The 21,770-nt window shown below is 40.4% G+C and overlaps 1 protein-coding gene across 1 annotated transcript; it reads left to right on the forward strand.

Moving 5' to 3' along the window:
- Nucleotides 1-1,343: 1,343 nt before the first annotated feature.
- Nucleotides 1,344-21,642, forward strand: kdm2bb (lysine (K)-specific demethylase 2Bb). The gene is made up of 21 exons (XM_014997917.2): nt 1,344-1,525; nt 2,068-2,212; nt 2,358-2,436; nt 2,859-2,905; nt 3,863-4,041; nt 4,161-4,267; nt 4,462-4,555; nt 4,719-4,872; nt 5,278-5,393; nt 5,791-5,911; nt 6,435-6,835; nt 6,930-7,016; nt 12,052-12,282; nt 13,599-13,742; nt 13,847-13,933; nt 14,069-14,434; nt 14,610-15,661; nt 15,751-15,914; nt 18,366-18,527; nt 18,641-18,859; nt 19,821-21,642. The coding sequence occupies exons 1-21, from the start codon at nt 1,481-1,483 to the stop codon at nt 20,000-20,002; spliced, it is 4,182 nt and encodes a 1,393-aa protein (XP_014853403.2). The 5' UTR covers nt 1,344-1,480; the 3' UTR covers nt 20,003-21,642.
- Nucleotides 21,643-21,770: the final 128 nt, after the last annotated feature.

Here is a 21,770-nt window from a genome sequence, read left to right on the forward strand (position 1 = left end):
TAAAAGTAAATGAAACTCCAAGTTTAGTTTCAACTACCGTAAGGAAATTGTGAAGCAAAAGTCATTCAAGAGCTTGAATAAAATTTACAAGCTGAACTTATGTCATATTTGTGAACATGTACAGACATGCATTTGTAAAATGAAAATCCAGTCCAAAGTATCAAACTAAAAGCTTAGACTTTCGCAATATGCTGGGTGTTGGAAAAATGTGAAAAGTTTATTGTTAGATGAAAACATCTAAACATCTAAACATCAACAAACAGCAACACATGACAAAATTATACAATACTAGTTTCTTGTGGCACTTAATTTCAGTATGCCGGGATAACCAGAAGGAGTCTGCAGCTTCTGTCAACATTCTGTTGTGGATATGAAGTAAACACATATTAATAAAAACATAAAGCAGCTCTCAGACAGGAGTCAGCTCCTAATGTTCACAAAAAGTATTTGGTGCCTCAAGTCTTTTTGGTCATTGCAAGCACATCACTTTGAGCTGTATTTGTGGGGGAAAGAGTTAGCAACAAGCATCATATAAAGGCTTAACTGTAGCTGTGAACAATGAAAAGCCCAGAACTCTGCAAAAAATGAAAATTGTGCCTCAGAAAGTCAAGTAGCACACACTTACAAATTGATCAAACTTTGTTGAGATGAAACATGGAAACATTTTTTCCACTTTTATCTTAAACTGGATTGAATTTGTTTTGGCATCGCAAGTGCGGTGTGGTATGGAAATGAGGTGACATATAGCCACAAATGCACTACTATAAATTTGCAAAGCAAATATCTTACACTATGTTCTTTGATAGAGGATTTGGGACATGTTGGTTTCAAGTAAAATAAAACAAAAATAAAACTAACCCATCCTTAGGCACAGAGATGCAGACCAAAATCAGAAATTTAATAATTTCAGATTCAGTAATATCTTACTAATCCAAAAGGGAACCGAGTTAAAAATAAAAAAAGGAATTTAAATGAGTACAAAATGTTAGTAGTATATTTCTTGATATGACAAGAAATATACTTGTCATATACCTAACACCTAACACCATAACCTTATTTGGAACGAACAAAATCTTTTATTATCATTATCTAATTATATAAAAAAAACCAAGGTGTTAGTTTAGGTGCCTGCAGTTTTACTCATCTATGCATGAAAACATTTTAAAAATCATCTTAAAGTCTGTTTATTTAAAGGTGGTTCATTAAACTACACGCGTCCTCTAACGACGGAAGTTGCTTTTATGCGTTGTAAGCCGATGTTATGTAATGAATGTTTGTGGCTTGTAAAAACAGTGGAAAGCAGCGGAGTGACATGCCATGACGTTGTCCAACAATGTTTTGGTTCCTGAACATGACGTAAGACACAAAAACATGGTTCCCTTGTTTTGAAGCGTAAAGCGTGCTAAGTGCCTCCTTAACTTTACTACGCATGAGGATGCTTCCCCGAAACTGAGAGGCTGGAAAACGACCCGAAGAGACGATGGCCCAGTCCGTGGAGACGTGTGCTGAAACTGGACGGAGGCTGGTGTGTAGCATCCGCCGCGTTAACGTTAGCTTGTGAGAAGAGAGACTGGGTTAGCTTAGCTAACGTTTGCGACTGAAAACATTGGGGGGTATTTGTCATGTCATGGAAGCTGGTAAAGTTTGGGGGAAACAATAAAAAGAACGGCGTATGCCGAATTGTAGAGACCATAACTTATTTTATTTGTGTAACATTCACCAAGCATTTGAAAACATAAATAAGACAAATTGTTAAAGACGGGTGATTAACTGGAAACAATTACAGTTATCACCAGCAGCTCCTTTCTCATTCGATAAGCGTCATTAAACGCTCGCAGCGCGAGAAGTCACATTTTACAATTGTGCTGCTATGGTAACCGAAGTGGCGCTGTAAAAACTGAAATATTTTACGCGTTAAAGTTAGACACTAAATGAACGTTCAGAGACTCTTTGCTATTCTTTAGTAACCATCTGTGGAGAAGAGTGGGCCTTTTTAGGGATAGCCAGTGGGCTTTTCACGCGTGTCTCTGTTTTTGTCATGTAAATAATGGCATTTTTCAATGGCAGCGCTCCATCTGCCGGAGGATGTACGACGAGAACGAGGATCTGTCTGACGTGGAAGAAATTGTAAACATCAGAGGTTTCAACGTGGAGGAAAAGCTTGCCAGTGACTGCTATAATTCAGAGTTTGTTCACTTAATGGAGGGCAGAGGTAAAATCATGTCATACAACTTTATTATTCACTTGCAACAAAATACATGACAATTTGACTGGCAAAATATCGTTTTTACAGCAAAAAATATAGGAAGAGATAGCTACATGATTTGGAGTAAAACTGACAATATCCTGTCTTGCAGACTTCACTTATGAATATGTGCAAAGGGAGGCCCTCAGGATACCACTAATTTTTAAAGAGAAAGATGAATTAGGGATCAGGTAAGAAGTGTTCTACACAAAACAACAATTTTGTTACTACTGAGGTTGTTTTCACTTTCTCTTAAAGTGTTTAATTAAACTATTGTTAACTGGACCACAATACACTTGCAGTAATTATTTAAAGTTGTCCATATTCAAATAACATAACTCATTAAATGTAAACAGATCCTTTTAAAACAACTAAGATGTATTTATATTTGCATTTGTAGTTGTGCAGATCTTTCCTGCAAAAACAGTTGAAAAACAAACAAAATCTCATCAGCATTACTGAGTATTTGTGTGCTTATTTTTTTTTGAAAGGACTGCTATAGTATAGAAGTGAAGTTCTAAATTATGTAATTGTGTCTCATTGTCAGACATGTTTCTTCGATAAGATCTGCTTTTCTATTTTTACAATAGTTTTTTTTTTTTTTTTTTTGCAGAATGCCTGACCCGGAATTTACAGTCAGTGAAATAAAAGGATTAGTTGGTAAGCAGAATGCCACAAATATATATATATATATATATATATATATATATATATATATATATATATATATATATATATATATATATATATATGAAGAAGATTTAATAAAGAAATCATTGCAACTCTGTTTTGACTTCCTGCAAACAAACCAGATCACCACATTAGAAATGACATAAAATCATAAAATTGTTTACATTTTTTCAGTTTGGCCTAATCTAGTGTCTGACAGTGACATATTTTGTAACACAGGATTATACTGCTTTAAGCACTTTTCTGTACTTAAAGCAGAAAAGTGTTGTTGCTTGAAATTATTGGTTGCAAAAGACACTGATATATTTTAATGAAAATTATGAAAATATGTATTTACATTTTTTAAGTATAACACTGAGATGAAAACTCACACAGGTCTCTGAACTGTGATATGCTATAGAAGAATTCCCCCTCACTGCTATGATTATGATATTTAATTTTTTTGCCGTTCTCTTTTTAGTTTCATTAATTTTGAATAAATCAGCCCCATCTAGTGGTGACTCATGTGAATGATACTTTGAGGAACCCCTAATTGGAGCAGATGTATTACAGTACCCTCAACATTTTCTTACACCTCTAGTAAAGATGTGTAGAAGTGGTAATTACTTTAAGTTTTTTTTCCAGTTGCCTAATCTCACACTGACAAATATCTTTAAGTTGAAAGAGTGAGAACAAACTACTGCAATAAAAGCTGTAGAAATGATAATGATAAATTATCAGTGTCACTGATAATGACAATTGTCTTAATTCTGTTTCAGAATTGCAGCTTTATTGCAAACTTTCAATAATCAAAATAAGAAAACGTAAAAGATTTTTGCCTAGATTGTAAGAAAACGACCTTTGTGGTATAAAGTCCCGTGTAATACCACAATTTGTAGTTTTTGTAATAAATCCAATGATGAGTTGATTTGACCTGTTTTGTTGCAGGCAGTCGCAGGTCTGTGGATGTCATGGACGTGAGCACTCAAAAAGGCTCGGAAATGAGCATGGCTCAGTTCGTCCGCTATTACGAGACCCCGGAGGAAGAGCGCGACAAACTCTTTAATGTCATCAGCTTAGAGTTCAGCCACACTAAGCTGGAGCATCTCATCAAACGGCCCACAGTGGTAGGAAATGCATAGTGATATTGTGAAAATGTTCGTAGGTGTTCAGAAACCTACCTCTATGAGCTTGACTGAAAACTTGTTACTCAGGCACAAACGTCCAGTTTTAATCGTTTTTACAGGTGGATCAGGTTGACTGGGTGGACAACATGTGGCCTCCTGATCTGAAGCACAGCCAAACAGAAGCTACCAACATCATTTCAGAGATGAAGTACCCCAAAGTGCAAAGGTAATACTGTAAAGTATTTCCTTTACTGTTGTCCTCCTTGTTAGTTTCTTATAGTTGGAATGTGTTTTTTTTTTTTTTTTTTGCAAGTGTAACTGTTTTTGCTGCCATCTTCTAAATGGTTAATATTTGTCCAATTTTTAATTATATGTTGTTTTTTTTTCGTAGAACTAAGTATGATCTTATTTTGTTTTCAGGTACTGTTTGATGAGTGTAAAGGGCTGCTACACAGACTTTCACATTGATTTCGGAGGAACTTCAGTTTGGTATCATGTATTCAAGGGACAAAAAGTATGTTTGTGTTTTATCTTTATACCTAAACTATATTAAACTCATACTTAAAGTAAGATTTTGCTTCATGTGGTTTAATAATTGGTAGCCCCAGGCTTTTTTTTAACATTATCCCAGTCCATTGCAGTAAAAGCCCCCCTGTAACAACACTTCTTTTTGCCAGGTGTTCTGGCTTGTGCCTCCAACCCCACATAACCTTGCACTGTATGAGGACTGGGTCCTTTCAGGCAAGCAGAGTGACGTCTTCCTGGGAGACCGAGCTGACGGATGCCAGAGAGTGGAGCTGAAGCAAGGATACACCTTCTTCATCCCATCTGGTGAGCTGATTTAGTTGTTTTTAAGGAGGCAACAGGAACAGTTTAGATACCAGATGAATTAAGAAGTACGCAAAGCCTTTTTACGGTTACTTTGCAGTAAATGCAGAGTTCCTATGGAAGTTGGAGAAGTCTTTAAAAGTCTGGGATTTAATTTGAATAGTAGTGAATCCTTATTGTCCCGGTGTTGGCAGTTTACATATTTAAAGCCTGACCATGGTAAAATGGTAAATTGTGTGTGTGTAGTTTAAAAACTGGCAACAAAGAGTGACATACTTGGAAATTTTGGGAGTTTGGAAAAGTATGCCTTTTGTAAATAAAAAAAAAAAGTTGTAGCAACCCTGTCTATCCAATGTTTTCCTTCCTTATTGTTTTTATTTTTTATTTTTTATTTTTTTGCAATTTAAGGTTGGATTCATGCTGTTTACACTCCTGTGGACACGCTAGTGTTTGGAGGAAACATTCTGCACAGCTTTAACATCCCCATGCAGTTCACTATCCACGAGATAGAAAACAGGACAAAGGTAGGAGTCTTCATACTGGAAAGCATGGCGATATATCTACCTGCACAGGAAGCTCTGCAGCTTCCTGTGCAGAGCTTCCTGTGGTTTTTGAGTTAAAATAAACTCAAAAATAAACTTTTTGAGTTTATTTTAAACTGCAAAAAAGAACTGCTGTCTCCTGTTTATTGGCTTTATAGACTTTAACCCGAATTCCCCAGGAGCTGTTCTGTCTCCTGCTTCAGGATGCAACATAATGTGTTATTTCTATACACGTCTGTGTATAAAAGCAAAATTTTGTGTCTGACATCTCTGATCACCTTCAAAAAAAAAAAAAAAAAAATGCGATTAGTGTGAAACGTCACCAGTGTGTCGCCAGTCTGAGTTTATGTAAGTATAAATTCCTTTTTCCTCTCCTCAGGTTCATTCCAAATTCCGCTTCCCATTTTACTACGAGATATGCTGGTACGTCCTGGAGCGATACCTGCACTGTCTGACCAGGAGGTCCTACTTTACTCACGAGATCCATAAAGAGTCTGTCGGTAAGAACGATCAGTTACTACACCAAAGAAAAAGACAAATGCAAAAAACATATGATTCAATGATGCATAAACTGCTAAAAGCATGATTTTCATAGAATATATAATCCTCCAACCTGTTTGGAGGATTTTTATCACACAGACTGAATACTAGCAGCTGGACTTTTTCTCGTTATGTAAAGCGGAATCCACCAGTCAGGAAATCGTGCAGAAAGGAGGTTCTGCATCAAGTTGGTGTTGGATATCATGTCATTCTGCTTTTGAATTTGATGCCTGAAGTTGATTTTATTTTATTTTTGAAATAAATTGCTGTTGTCACAGTTATTGCCACATAGAATAGTTTTTTTTCCCTTAATAAATCAAATCAACAAGGGAAAACCCATCGTCTTTAATTTGTCAATTATCTGAAAGATTTAGTTGTGGAGGTGGGAAGCATCTTTGCAAGGTGAAGTAAAAACAAAAGCTGACTCATTTGTAGTGATGTTTGACACGTTCTCAACAAGCGCTATTATTACCTCTGTTCTAGACTATGAGACAAAGATAAAGACAGAGAGTCCGTCTTCAGACTCCAGGAGCCAGGACATGAACGATGACTCCTGTGGGCCTCCAGTCAGGGACGGCCACGGAGAAAAAACCGAAAGACCGTCTGGAGATGGCCCTTGCTCGCCTGACATCATCAAGGGCTCACTGCTCAAAGCTGCTTTATCTGTCGACTCGGAGGACAGCTGTCATCCTTGCTCCGCCTCTCTAGACTTCCCCAAAACCCCCTCGGATTCTCCAGGCTCTGAGGCTCAGTGGACTCACCTGACACAGCATGAGCTGATCGGGCTCAGGACACTGGTGGAGAAACTGGAATCACTCCCTGAGAATAAAAAATGTGTTCCGGTGGGAATAGAGAGCCCTCAGGGCCTCCTAGATGACATGAAGGTAGAAACAAAACAAAACAAAACAAAACAAAAACCCACTGAAATAATTACAGGAGTAGACATAAGTCGGTTTGTTTTCTTCTTTGGCTGTTTAGGTTGTCCTGAAGGAACATGCTGATGATGACCCAAAACTAGCAATCACCGGGGTTCCTGTCGTGTTATGGCCTAAGAAAGTGTTAAAGGTAAGCAAAACAAACCAGATTTTGCAGAGAGTGTTAATTTTCTATTACATTGTGTCAGCCCTCTTTTACAGACAAATGAGCTGCAGGGCGATGAACTATGCAAAGTGGGAGTGAGTTTTTGATGTACTGAGAAATGTTTAGCTGCGGGACATTTTAAGTTCTGGTGTTCATCTGACTTTTCTTGACTTTAAGATAACGGCTAAAGGAAGATAATAATGTATGGAAGTTTTGTGGTTCTTAAATTTAATGTAAAGGATTTGATCTTCAAGTTTTGTAGGATACCCCAATTAGAATACAGTTTAATACGTGGTCATAAACCTGTGGCTGGTTGTCAAAAGAAAAAAAAAAATCCTTGTAATTTAAGTTATTCCTAGGTTTGGTGCTTTACACGGGTTTTTACTAAATGTAGGACAGTCTGTCAGAGCTGATCAGTCACATTTGTGTTGCAAAAAGCTTAATAGTCTACAGAAGATTGCAGAAGCACTTATTACTGCTCTTTAATTTGGGAATAAACATGTTTTTCCTCCTCTGAGTTCTGCGTATTGGACATCTCAATCCGAGTCCAGAGGGTGACAGCGATCCTTTAAAATCCTGTAGGCACGTTGTACACTGCGGCGGTCACAGAAGGCAGGCAGGTTCTGACAGGACAGTTTTGGTGATGTCCAATCTTGAAGGGAAGTTGAGCAGAACCAGCCAGTGAACGGGAAAATGAGAATATTTTCCATGAAAAGCATGATAAAAAGCTCTTAAAGTGGACGGTGGTGATGCAGCCTCTGCCAGCTGTCGTTGCCTGTCGGAGAATGTGACCAAATCTCGTTCAGCTCTCCTAAGACCCTTTGTAAACGACGAAATGAGGAGCGTTGTTGTTGTGACGACGTGTTGAAGGCGGAGTGTCAGAAAGAGCAGACGCTTCTTAAAAAGATGGAGGCCAATTTCCAGGGATCAAATTACAACATTAACTTTCTCTTAAGTCAAGTTTGATATATATACTGCCTTTTTAAGGCAACAAAGTTGCTTTACTGTGCAATAAAGTAGCACTATGTGCCTTGAAAATACATCATACTGCAATTAATTTGTGTTAATCTGTGATATGTAAAAACAAAACAACTCCTACATTTACCTTAACAATAACAATGTCAGTATCGTCTTCATTTTCTTATCGGGACACTTTATAGTAAAATTACTTACTTACTTAAAAGCTTATGCAGGTGCTTGTTTTGAATAGTAATTGGCAGATCAGTTCTTAAGCTACTAGGGAAAGTGTTGTTTATGCATCTCAAGATAATTGTCATGTGGATGTTTTGCTCATAAAGTTTCTGCTGGTCCCATCAAGCCTCTGGATCACCCCGCCACCCACTTGCTGTCCCTTGAAAGGCCAGCTGCTGGTCCCGGGGCCCCTTTGTGTTTGCCTTTTGTAATGAGATGCCATCTGGCTCTATTGGTTGTGCACAAGCCTGCTCTTCTGTCCTTATGATGCGCAGAATGAATATGACAACACTTTTGCCGCTTCCTCTTTTCTCATTGGACCGAGGCGTACGCCCCCAGTTCATATTCTGATGCTCAGCCGCCTGCCATTGGCTCGGCGCTTTGCAGCAACACCCCCTTGCTTCCATGGAGCAGATCCATATTAATGAGGGAGAATTGTGTGCGTGTGTGAGTGAGTGAGTGAGTGAGTGTGTGTGTGTGTGCGCTTCCTACATCTGCTTGTGGTATTGTGAAGCTTTAGAGCAGGAGGGAGGGCTGTAGGCCTGACAGCAGTAGCAGGAGTAGAAAGAGGAGGAGGTGGAGGAGGAGGAGGAGGAGGAGACTGCAGCCATGTCAGTTTGCTATGAGCTGGACGGCATCTGAAAACAAGCCATGGCCATGTCGCTGAGCGCTGATGATGAGGACTACGACTCAGACTCTGAGCAGGTTAGCACACTGACGCCCTGCAGGCAGGCGGGCACAGCGAGCCAACTGGAGGAATGTTTTGTGTTTACGCTTGTGTGGAACATCACAGAGCAGTGGGGAAATTGAGCTTGTTTGAGACAAAAGCATGGATTCAGTCTGCCCTCAGTGCTCAGTCTTTGATTTGAACCTTCTTTATAGTTTTCTTATTTGTGTGTTTATTGCAGAGAAGACAATTGGTGTTTTTTTTTGTTGTTTTTTTTACTGTTAAAATCTTTTGGCGGTCGCCTTATGATGCTGATTCATTTCGGATTTAGCGGCCTGACTGCGAAAATATTGAACTCTGTTAATATTTCAACATGTGTTATATATTATTGCACCCATTTACACGGGTAAAAATGGTAGCTGTATCTGTGACAGAACTTGCTTGCAAATCTTTGTTGATGTAAATGATTTTCCTACTCCACTGCTCACCTCAGCGCCACACTCCTCCCTCACTTAAAATCTGTGACTGCATTTGAATGAAACAAAACACTGAGCGCTGATGAACGAGTCCATCTTGTTCTGCTGTCAAGTAGAACAAGTCACATGACCTTTGCAAAATTGGTTCCAGTCATTTACACACACACACACACACACACACACACACACACACACACACACACACACACACACACACACACACGCACACACGCACACACACACACACACACACACACGTTCTTTAAGTTAGTAGCCTTAAGGCCAAAAACTGTTCAGAGGGTGATTCGGGCTCTGAAACAGAAACTTTAGGAACAATTTGAGCAACTTGTGTTGAATTTAGTGACATCACCTGCAGGTTTTAAATGCAGTTTTTGGTCGTTTATTCCGATAAATGTTGAAACTGTTATTATCTATTCCAATTTTTGCAAAAATGTTATCAACGTGTTTTTTTCTTTGAACCTCTACTGCTGGTATACGATCATTGAAGTTTGTTGTTGCCCTTAGGTTTGTAATTGTCTGTATATGTCTTATGCTTGTTCTCATTATCTACTTTACATTGACGTTTGTGTTCAACTTAATGAACGTGGAGTTCTTGGTCATTTCGTTAATCGTAGCAGCTGTTCTATTAAAATGTTTCCCAGCAGAATAAGCTCTCAAGAAATTGCTAACTAGTCCGATGTTCTTGTATTTTTATTGTTGATAAAGACTGAACTGTAGCCCGTTTGTAGTTTGTCAATAAAATAATAAAAATAGTTATTTTTCTGCTAAAAGCTAAGACCGCTTTTAATTCTCTGTGCATCAGCCGTTTCTGCTGACAGGACACAAGACGGGATCAGTCTGTCTTCTATCTTGCCTCTTGAACTTGTAGTCTAATTACCTGTTTTATTTACCTGTAATACACTGTGATCATTAGATAAGTAGCTGCTTAACATCCACCTGAGTATCTGTCAGGCTGTAACTATTCAGGACTGGTCTCTGTTGCTTGGTTATCTGGTCCCTCCCTTTTGTTAATCCCCCTAAAAAAAACTCCAGGGCAGATTGCACAACCCCCCAGTTCTTCAATATCTCACATTAATCCTGTCTGCCAACCACATATCTGACGGTCCGTGTCAGTCTGTTTCATGGCTGCTCTAAATTATCATTACGTGCCCAAAATTTACCACACTCACTTTTTTTCCCCCCTCTTGGAGGCTCTCTAGTTACAGTCCTCATTGGTTACAAGTGTGTGTGTGTCATACACTGTTCTGTTAGGGAACGGGACGCGGCTGTTGCTATGCTGACACCAGGAAAATCTGCACTGCCGATGTAACTGAAGGAATCCAGGCTTCGTCTCCAATAGCTGCAGTGTTTTTCACCTCTTGCTCTTATTTATTTACCCCCCCCCCATTCTGCTACTCAGTGTCTCTCGTGTGTGATGGTGGGGAGCATCGAGTGGATTTTCTGATTAAAAAGAACAACCACTGAGCCGCCAAAGGAGGAGAATTACAGCACAGAAACAATAATGGTCAAAGATTTTATAATCTCCATTGGCCAGATGTTTAAAATAGAGGAGAGATTATTACGAGTGCGTGTCTTCCGTGTGCTCTGGGAGACAGAACAATGTGTCTTCCTCATGCAGCATGTGTGAAATGTGGCTGTGAGTGCAGCTTCTCTTTGAAGAAGAAACATGCAAGGCAGCGAGAGGCTAAATTTGGATGGTGCCTTCAGGGACGTTTTTTGATGATTGTTTTTGTTCTTCTGTTCAGTCCTGTAAGAGGCACGGAGTATGTGTTTAAAACCAGCCCCATCTGGTCAGGTTTGTTTTCTGTGGATAAATATTAACGCATATCATCCCTTTATTTATGTGTACATTCTGATATTATCCTAGAGAGGGAAAGTGCAAAAAAAAAAAAAAAATGCTGTTCAGCACTTACATCATCTTATTTGAATATTAGATTTGCAGTTATGCAGAGCTTTCCGAAAGGTTTCACACCTCTTCATGTTTTAAATATTACAGCCTCAAACTTCAATGTGTTTTACTGGGATTTCAGGTGAGGAAAACATAACTCTTTCAGAATTTTGTTTGGTGTCTGGACCCAAATTATTTGAGAATATGTGGAAAGATTAGAGACTTTCCACGCAGTTTGAACAACTTTGAGCTACTTTGCAAATTAAATAGACAACAATGTTAGTTTCTTTATGTCTAATACCAGAAGAGACACACACCCCAATAAGATTAAGACGTAATTGTTGCAAAACGTGGTTCTACAAAGTAGTGAGTCAAAGGAATTAAGCACAAATGCATGCTACACTTTTTAAAGTTATATAAGTTTATGGTCTATATACAGTGCTTGGTTGAAAAGTAACCAAACATGAAAAACTTGAAGTAGTATGAACATTTTTGCAGAACTTAAATGTACTAATGGGCTTTACGTTACCTGTTATGAGGTTTTCTTAATGATGTATTCTTTGAGACAATTGGATATTAATTATTAATTGTAAAGCTTCTTTCTTATCTCTACATTGATGTGATTAAACTTGGAGCTTTTATCCCACATGATTCACTGCAGGCCTCATGTTGAGCAGCGTGACACCAACACATACCACCAAAGTAAAACTACTGCTTCATTTTTTGTTTTTTTTGTTAACCCGCTCGTCACTGTATACCCCTTTTTTGCCCTTATAGCCCCGGCCTCCCAACCGGCCGAAACCTAAGATGGCAGCGTCTCCCGCATCAGCAGTCAAGCTGTCGGCCAGCCGGGGAACGTCTGGTGCCAGGAGAAGAAGGACGCGTTGCCGAAAGTGCGAGGCGTGTCTGCGGACGGAGTGCGGAGAGTGCCACTTCTGTAAAGACATGAAGAAGTTTGGAGGGCCGGGGCGAATGAAGCAGTCTTGCATCATGAGGCAGTGCATTGCTGTGAGTACAGGATGCTGGGAGCGCTCGTTTTTATTTAGAGATGATGTTTGGCTTGCTAGCTTTCTGATGCGACGTGACACAGTTGGCAGCAGTTTTGTATCTGTTTGATAAACAAGGAAGGGTAATAAACCCATCTTTGCATAAAGACTGATAATTAATTGGAGAAACAATAAAGGCAGATGGATGAGCATGTTGTGAGAGGCTGGTGGTCGGTACAATTTTGGATGCTGTACCGTTTTACCGTTTTATGAAGAATGTCCATAGATGTTGGTTCACAGGTGTATTTTTGTGTCCTGACTCCCTCAAAGGCTTCTTGATGAGTGTTTGGTGAAATGCTGTTTGTATGTTTCAGAACCATGGACAGAGAAATATACACAAACTGGGCTTGTATTTGCAGCTTAGACCAGTTTCCTAAGACTTCTTAGATTCCAACTCACTAAATAATACTTTCAAAGATTTATGACATTGAGTATTACTTTTTGAAGGATACACATGTTTCTAATAAGCCTCTTAGACGAGAGCAAAATGACATCACAAACAGCCACAGTTCTGCTGTTTTAAGCTATATATGACTGCTTTAAAAAAAAAAAAAAAAATCCCTTCTTATTATGGCAAAATGTATGCTATTAGCAATAGTTTTAGAATAAACGTGGTTAGAATGCAGTCTGGGAATGTCTGCAAAAGTATCACATTTCATTTAAAGGATTTTATGAATCTGACTAAATATAGAGGAAGAAATTAAGAGAGTGGGAAAAAATTGTCAGACTGTATTCCCTATCCTATAATCATTGTCGTATGAGTCTATCTGCCTTTTTTTTTCTGCTTATTCAAAGCCAGACCTTTAGGAAAACGTCTGCGTTAAAAAAAGATTTTATATTTATATTTTTTAAATAGGTCAAAATGGATGGAAACAATCAAAGCATAGAATGTGTATATGAACCCTGATTCAAATTTAACACTCAGGTTATGGAGATGCTTCACTGTGGGAACCTCTGCTTTAAACAATCTCACCAGCTGAGATGAGTCACAAGATTGTGTGAACGTCTCAGCATTGTTCCAAATCACCCACAGACAACAAAAGCCTTAGTTGGTTTTCTGATGATGCATAATCGTGTGTACTTGACCACAAGGCCAAACACCAGGGTGGCAACAGCCTGTTGCAGGGCAGAGTTTCCCAAACCTGGTCCTAACGACACACTGACCTGCATGGACCACATTCAGACGATTGCAATTCAGCAAAACCCTGTTTATCAGCCATCAACTGAAATCATGTGAAATCAGATGTCCTGATTATCTCCTTGTATGGGTTTCCTCAGCCGGTCCTGCCCCACACAGCCGTGTGTCTTGTCTGCGGAGAAGCTGGGAAGGAAGACACAGTGGAGGACGAAGAGGAGAAATTCAACCTGATGCTCATGGAGTGCTCCATCTGCAACGAGATTGTTCATCCGAACTGTCTCAAGGTAAACCGATCGGCATCAGTATGGTCAAATATAAACTCCGTAAAAAACAATATCCTTTTCATGCTATAGACAGCTGTCAAATAATAAATCCTGATTTCATTTAGGTTAAAGATTCGAGTGGATTAGTCAATGATGAGCTGCCAAACTGTTGGGAGTGTCCAAAGTGCAACCATGCAGGGAAAACTGGGAAAGTAAGCATCACTGTGGACTGGATTCCGCTTATGTTCACTTGATCAATTTGCAAAACAGCTGAATTCATCTGCACATGTCAGAGCCAGAGAAATAAAGTTGTCCTCTCTTTTCCTTCCAACCTTTTGGCCACAAAGCAAAAAAGGGGGCCAGGATTCAAGTACGCATCAAACCTTCCTGGCTCCCTTCTCAAAGAACCGCGCTTAAACCGAGACTCAAAGGAGGAGCCCGAGCCGCTGCCCCCGCCGCCGCCGCCACTGCCGCCCCCGCTGCCGCTGGTGATGGCAACGACACCTGTTACCCCGCTGACGACCTCGTCCGCTGTGAAAAGAAAAGCGGAGCGGGAAGTAGCCTTGAAGAAGAACGACGAGGAGCCGCCAAAGAAACGTCCGCCCCTGCTGGCTCTGGATAGCTTACCACGAACACGGCTTGAAGATAATCCGTTAAGGAAGAAAAGGAAACTGTTTGATACGAATGATGAACCCATTATGTTGAAAAAGAAGGTGAGACCCTTATTTTTTTTACACTAACCTTTACATATGTTATTATTAAAATTTGATATTACTGTGCTGGAGTTGTTCTAAAAGATTGAGGCCTTTGTTATATGATTTGATAGATTTGTTTTAGAGCTGTAAAGTAACATTGCATTAAAACGTAACTTTCTCTTCTCTTTCTCAGAAAAAGCTTTTAAAAACAGATGATCAATTTAGTCCGAAGCCTTTGCAACAAATCAAGACAGAGAACGATCACAGGGAGGAAGATGAGGGACACTGGGATCATGAAGAAGATATTTTATCCTTGGACCGAATGCATTTTATTAAGAGGAAGAGTGAGTGTGACAATGAGGACCAAGACGAGGACTCAGAGGAAGAGGAGGCCTCAGCTAAAGAGAGAGATGATAAAGCCAAGGCACTCGTGACTCCCCTGCTAAGAACATCCTCAGCCAGAGAAGGTGACCACTCATCCTCCAACTCTCCCAGAGCCGGACCGAGCAGCGAGTCAGGAGACGGCCAGGAGAAGAGCTCTGGTCCACTCAAAGCCCGCCATCAGCGCCGGCGTCTTCCAAACAAAGGACTGAGCAAAGAGTTGAGCCAAGAGATCCTCAAGATGGAGGACTCTCTGAGCAACCAGAAGCACAGCGCGGAGAAGATGGACAGCAACGGTCACTATCGCAGGCCGCTCAAAAATGAAGATTTCATAGCCAATCAGAACTGCAAGCCTATAAAAACCGAAGAGACTCAGAATCGTAGAGCTCCGAAGCTGGAGGACAGTGTGGCCAGCTACCACAGACAGCCGCTGAAAACCGAGGACTGCTCGGGCAACCAGAATCACAGCCCAGTAAAGCCAGAGCCGGGCAGCGAAGCGGACGAGCAGAAACCAAGATGGCCGCTCAGCAACGGCAGCAGCGACCTGGGTGACTGGCTGCGACACCGGGGAGGTCGGGAGGTCAACGGGACGCCGTGCGGTTACTCTCCTCTCAGCTGGAACAGAGGCGCGCCGATTACACCGATATGTCCGCGTCCGCTCCCCCGCCGGTCGCCTCCGAAGTGCGTTCAAATGGAGCGCCACGTCATTCGACCCCCTCCCATCAGCCCCCCACCCGACAGGCTGCCGCTGAACGACGGGGAAGCCCACGTGATGCGTCGCGAGGCGTGGATGAAAGTGTTCAGTCACCTCCCTCACAGGGATCTCTGCGTCTGCATGCGTGTCTGCAGAGCGTGGAACAGATGGTGGGTATGAGACGAACTGTCCCGCTGGAAACGTCCAAACGGGAACGCGCGGCGAACTCACGGGTCGCGTCTTTCCTGTCACAAACCAGGTGCTGCGATAAAACCCTGTGGAAGCAGATCAGCCTGAACCGCTGCAAGTCGATAACGCCGCTGATGCTGAGCGGCATCATCCGGAGGCAGCCGGTGGCTCTGGACCTCAGCTGGACCAACATCTCCAAAAAACAGCTCAGCTGGCTCATCAACAGGCTTCCTGGTAAGAGGATTTCATCGGAGTGTAAAACTTAAGGATCTTTTTCGAGAAGACTTTTGATCTGTGACATGTTCTGCATGCCACAGCAGTCAGTAGGAAGGTGTCAGTAGAGAATGGGTACTGAAGCTGAACCAACGCTGTCCACACCTCAGATCTACCCGAGGAGACAATCAAGCCATGACAAGAAGGGATTTGTCAGATTTTATCCTCTCAGCTGGATGTGCTTGTAACTAACTTACAAGTACATTTTCAGAAAGATATAGGAGCTTTTTCAGAAAGATATAGGAGCTTGTTTTAAGTCAATAATACTTAATATTTGCACAAAAAACTAGACTAAAAATACTTGGAGAGATTTTGTGTTTTTGTAGTGTGTAGGTGTCCGATTATGAGAAATACATTGATGAACAGAAGCAGATGTAGATGTTACTGAGCCTGACACTAATTTTGTGTCTTTTGTTCAGGTGAACGATTGTAACTTGCAGGACATGTCCCTTTGGTTCCACAAATCCAGGTGTATGCTGGTGTACGCCTCATAGGACTCACTTGTATGAGTTGCATGACAAAAGCCATAGAAATCTTGTTCGTAGTTGTGAACTATGATCTGAAAGGGGCTAAAATCTGCAGTGATCTTATAGAATTGTAAATGAAACCAAAGTCAGACTGCATTTCTCCTCCGTTCTCCTTAAAGGCATTGCTGTCAGATGCTCTTCAGGTTGTAGATATTTTCCAGCTGCACTGTGTCGCAGCAGGGAGCATTGTTGCCAACAAGAAGGCCTTGAGTTTGAATCCCAGCCTGAGGTCTTTCTGCACGTTTGCATGCTCTCTCTGGGTACTCCAGGTTACAAAACACACAACTCTCGGGTTAGGTGGTTTCTCTAAATTGCCCTTAGATATGAGTGTGTGTGTGTGGTTGTCTGTCCTGTGTGTCTCTGTGATGAGCTGGCAACCTGTCCAGGGTGTGTCCCCGCCTCTCGACAAATAAACCCTGGACAACGGCACCAGCTGTGCTAAGATCCGGGAAGGACGAGCGGGTACAAACAGTGAGTGGATGTCCACACCTGGTTTAACTTGTATATACAAAACTCCTTACAGTAGCTCACTAAACATTTGTCTTGAAGTGAAGACGAATTGTGGCCTACCCATTATGTTAGCAAATCACATTTTAGTCAAACTGTGCAGACACTACAGAAGAGGGGAAACAAATGATGGTTCATACCGTGTCCTTTTTTGCTTTCAAAAGTGCTGCACTCCATCAGCAGAGCTCCTGACTTTGTTCCATGCACAAGCATTTTTTGCTTGTGCATGCAGAGAATTTAATAAATGGAACCAGGAATGTGATTTTATCCATGAAATGTGCGCTCTATAATCTCATCAGTAAAACATCAAACATGGTTAAAGCTGCGTACTGTGAACCTCTGCAACATTTGTCTTGATGCAAACACAAATGTCCCCAACTACACTGGTGCACACCTGAATAACCGGGAGTGCACTGATACGCAGTTCCTTGCAGTAGTATTTTTCCACATTTTTTTCCACGTTATTATCACAAACTTTCATGTATTTTATTGGGATTAAAGGATAAAGCAAACGCATAAAAGAAGCTAATCTGGTCAGACGAGTCAAAACCAAACACTCCATATAAACACGAACACACCCCGACTACGACACACTTGCTTTTCCAAGGATTTGTAATGGATAAAAATGAAGTCTCCAGGTGTGCAAATTTGACCCCAAAACACTTGCAGTCGTAATTGCAGCGAAAGGTAGAATGCGAATGGATATCACAATTTTCAGATTTTATTTATATAAAGAAGTTTGGCAAGTGTGTATTTTTGTCTTGCTTTACGTCGATCTCGCACTCAAAATCCAAATAGTGTAGATATAAGTTTGTGTTTGTAACAGTTGTGTTGTCAAAATGTGAAAAGGCTGCAGGGATGCGATTGTTGTGCTAAGGCACTATGGGACACGGCCATGGCAAAAAGTTGTCAAATAAAGAAGATGTAAAACTTCACCTCGGTGCCTCTGTGGGTCAAAACAACACCAAACCTGCAGAGAGCAAGTTGAGGAAACTTACAGTGACTGTCCAGGGCCTCTTCAGTTATCCGTAGGGAAAAAATGTACCAAAAAGAAGCAAACTCAATTTTTGAATAATCTGAGAAGAGAAGTTATCATCATTGTAAATGCTTTTTCTCATGAAGGGAATCAAATAATGTACTTCATGAAGCAACTTTGTGCAAACTATTTACTATTTTACTGTAGGAAAGGTTTATGAATCGTTACGGCTCTCCCTCACCGTTAGTCTACCTGACGTGCATGTGAGCTGGTTTACACAGGAAATCCTAACAATGTCTTCAGAATGACTCTTCGATACGCAGAATATTTTTCTGTACCTGTAGGAAAACAAGAGGAGGTGCTCAAAATGTAACTATATATTTCTACATTCTTGCCCTGCAGGTTTGCGCGTGTTGCTCCTGTCAGGCTGCTCCTGGGTCGCCGTCTCGGCCCTGTGCACCTCCAGCTGTCCTCTGCTGCGAACGCTGGACGTTCAGTGGGTCGAGGGCCTGAAAGACGCCCAGATGAGAGACTTACTGTCGCCGCCGACAGACAACAGGCCAGGTATCAACGCTTCTTAAGAAATCAGTTCCACAGAACCATCTGAACATCCTCGCTGTTGTTACCCAGCCTAATCATTTCCCTCAGATGTTGAAGTTCCTTTCATTATGCTCCAGGTCAGCTGGACAACCGGAGTAAGCTGCGTAACGTGGAGGAGCTCCGGCTGGCCGGACTGGACATCACCGACACGACTCTGTGCCTCATCATCCGTTACATGCCTCTGTTATCGAAGCTGGACCTCAGCTACTGCAACCATGTCACCGACCAGTCCGTGAACATCCTGACCGCTGCAGGGACAACCACCAGAGACTCGCTCACTGACATCAACCTGTCAGGTACCAGAATCTCTCTTTTACAGGCTGGAAATCTCAGCTTACTTCACATGTGCAGCTCACTGGCGTGTGAGTTAAAATATTAGGTTTATAAGTTAAGCAAACGTGTCAGTTGGAATTGAGGTAAAAAAAAAAAAGATATTTTTGAGCATTTTGAGCCACTGCTGACTGACATGTTTCTGGAAAAAGTGAAACATCGTTTAAAAAAATGTAAAATAAAAATAGTGTGACAACTATTAACTACTGAAAGATTAGATTTTGTTTCATTTTATGAACATGTTAAACACCAGGAACTCTGAGAAATCAAATTGAAAGAGAGCATTGATGTTGTTTTAGTGCAAACAAAGTGAATTATCCAGAAACAGAATTTAGTTCATTAAGAACTTTCTAGTCAGAGTCAGATTCTCCTCGATGTTAATATCTGTGGAAATGTTTTCTTAACAAAGTCACTAGTTCTACTATTGTTGACAACACTGACATTTACGATGAAGGAAGTTTAAGTCAAGCATTTTTTTAAATCCTATCTGCTAGTTTAATTTAGTTTAGTTCATCAATAAGTCTAGAAAGTGGCATCTTGGGATTGCCAAGTTTTAATTAAGCAATATCTTTAAGCCAGGAAGTAATCTCTTTTTGTCCTACCATCACAAAGATAAACATAAAATAAATAGGATTTAATTGAATTGAGCTTTTTAGTAACAAATGATTATCAGAATGTGTGAATGAGCACCTTTGGCTAACTGTTTTGTACGGTGAAAGTTCTGTAATGCTGTGGGCCCGTTTCTCCTCTAAGGGTCTTGGGAACCTTGTAACCTTTAAAATACGTGGACTTTTTAAGTACAGCTCTAGCCTTAAAACCAAAATCAGGTCATCACAAGACATGCACATATATCCTTCATGTCAGAACACTTCTGCACCTTTTTTCTGATTTCTCACCCTGCGCCTCCCTCCCTCCCTCCCTTTGCAGTCTGTAACAGGGTCACCGACCAGTCGCTGACCTATTTCAAGCGCTGTGGAAGCATCTGTCACATCGACTTGCGCTACTGCAAACAGGTGACCAAGGAGGGCTGTGACCAGTTCATCGCCGAGATGTCGGTCAGTGTTCAGTTTGAGCTAATAGAGGACAAACTGCTGCAGAAGATCAGCTAGGAGCGGGAGAGACTGTGATAAAACTACCGTCCACTTGGAGGCAGCAGACGGCTTTGTGACGGAGACGCAGGACCACAGGCGGACGGTAAATACGTCTGGAAACTGACGTGCTGCTGAGCCAGAATGTAAAAATGGAGGTCCCGTCCAGCTATGGCAATATTACATTAAATGTTTTTTGTTGTTGGCGCCTGTTTATGACTTATTTATTGATAAACTGTTTGCATATTCTATCACAGCTATCCCTCGGTGTTTATAGACTATTTTGCTCCAATGCAATAACCTTTGCATTATAAATCACTATTTTTGTATCAGAAAGTCTTTCTTACATTTACGTGCAATATAAAATGCACCAGTGTATAGTATCATATTGCCAAAACAAGGAAAAAAAAAAAAAAAGATAATCAGTTGGCATTGTTGTTCAGCTCTGTGGAGTTATGGCAAAAATCAGTTGTTGGGAAGGTAATTAGTGTTTGTGCGGTTGTTTTTACACTTTATTGAATGTGCCTGGATCTGTTTTTTTCTTCTTCTATTAGATAAAGCTACTGTAAAAAGAAAAAAAGACAAAAAGTTTTCCAATATAAAGACCATATTTGGATCAGGTACTGTACCTGTATGTATGTTTCAAAGCTTAAAACTTATTTGCACTCATGAGGTACATACGAATACACGAATGTATTCCTGCATACGCTACGTTGTACAGTGTATAAAGCCTATTTTTTCAACACTAAAACATTCTGCTGAGTAATTTTACCGACTGCTTGCGTTCGACTCGGCGGCTCTGCATTAAGACGTCAGTGAGCAGTCGCCTCTCTGCCACCTCTCCTGCTGGAGCTTTCTAGACGAAAGCGCTTTAGCTCTGCATGCAGCAAAGAAATGTTTACATCCATCTTTAGATTTAACAATATTTTGACATTACTAAATCTAGGCCTTAGTGGAGCCCCTTAGGTTAAAATAAGCAGTGCTGAATCATATCAATCTGCAAAGACTGAAAAATAAAATAAAATAGAAAGGAAAGTAATTTGTCTAAAGTATGTATGAAACCGTCATTTTAAATAATAAACCAACAAGGCGGTTTTTCATTCACTTTTATTCCAAAAGTGTGATTATTCTGGATTTCAGCATTAAGGCAGATTTGGTTTCCATCTGCTGCAGTTGAAGCTTTCAAATAAATAAATAAATAAATATTCATGCTAAATTCATGACAGCCAAGCACATTGGTCTGAGGATAAGTTTCAAGGTTTTACTTTATGATCTCTTTCATCTTTAACACCAAGAGACGTATTACCATTTATCATGTGGGAACAGATATATTAACAAAATACTTCTTTATTTGCAACATTTTACAGAAGTGTATTTTACGTTTGCTTTTGGTTTGTAACACTGAACAATTTTAGTTTTCATGCAAACTGTAATTTTTTTTTTCTTTTTTGAAATGGTTCTCCTTTTTGTGGAAAGATTTTGTTTTTATAAAATGTCAGTCCATGTTTACAGTTTAGCAGCATCACTTTTAAAGATTCATTTTTTAAAAGACTGTCTCTGTGAGATTTTTTTTGTATATTACCTTAGATCAGTCTATCTGTTCAAAACATACGTGTAAATCTTATAGAAAATCTTTGAGATATTAAATTCACTATGAACAATGAGGTCTTAAATTTTCATTTTTTTGTCTAAAGGTTTCACAAATCATAACTTGGGAACAATTATTTATACATTTATTTATTTTTTACGTAGGATTGGGTTGGTTAGGGCCAATATATTGTCTATTTTT

The sequence above is a fragment of the Poecilia mexicana genome, unplaced genomic scaffold, assembly GCF_051168715.1.
Source record: "Poecilia mexicana isolate PSO_F unplaced genomic scaffold, ASM5116871v1 scaffold_12, whole genome shotgun sequence".
Lineage (NCBI taxonomy): Eukaryota > Metazoa > Chordata > Actinopteri > Cyprinodontiformes > Poeciliidae > Poecilia > Poecilia mexicana.

Coding starts and splice junctions, on each gene's coding strand:
- kdm2bb (XM_014997917.2), top strand. CDS start 1,481: ATGGCCCAGTCCGTGGAGACGTGTGCTGAAACTGGACGGAGGCTG. Junction 1,526..2,067: donor CTGAAACTGGACGGAGGCTG/GTGTGTAGCATC, acceptor TTTCAATGGCAG/CGCTCCATCTGCCGGAGGAT. Junction 13,743..13,846: donor TTCATCCGAACTGTCTCAAG/GTAAACCGATCG, acceptor GATTTCATTTAG/GTTAAAGATTCGAGTGGATT.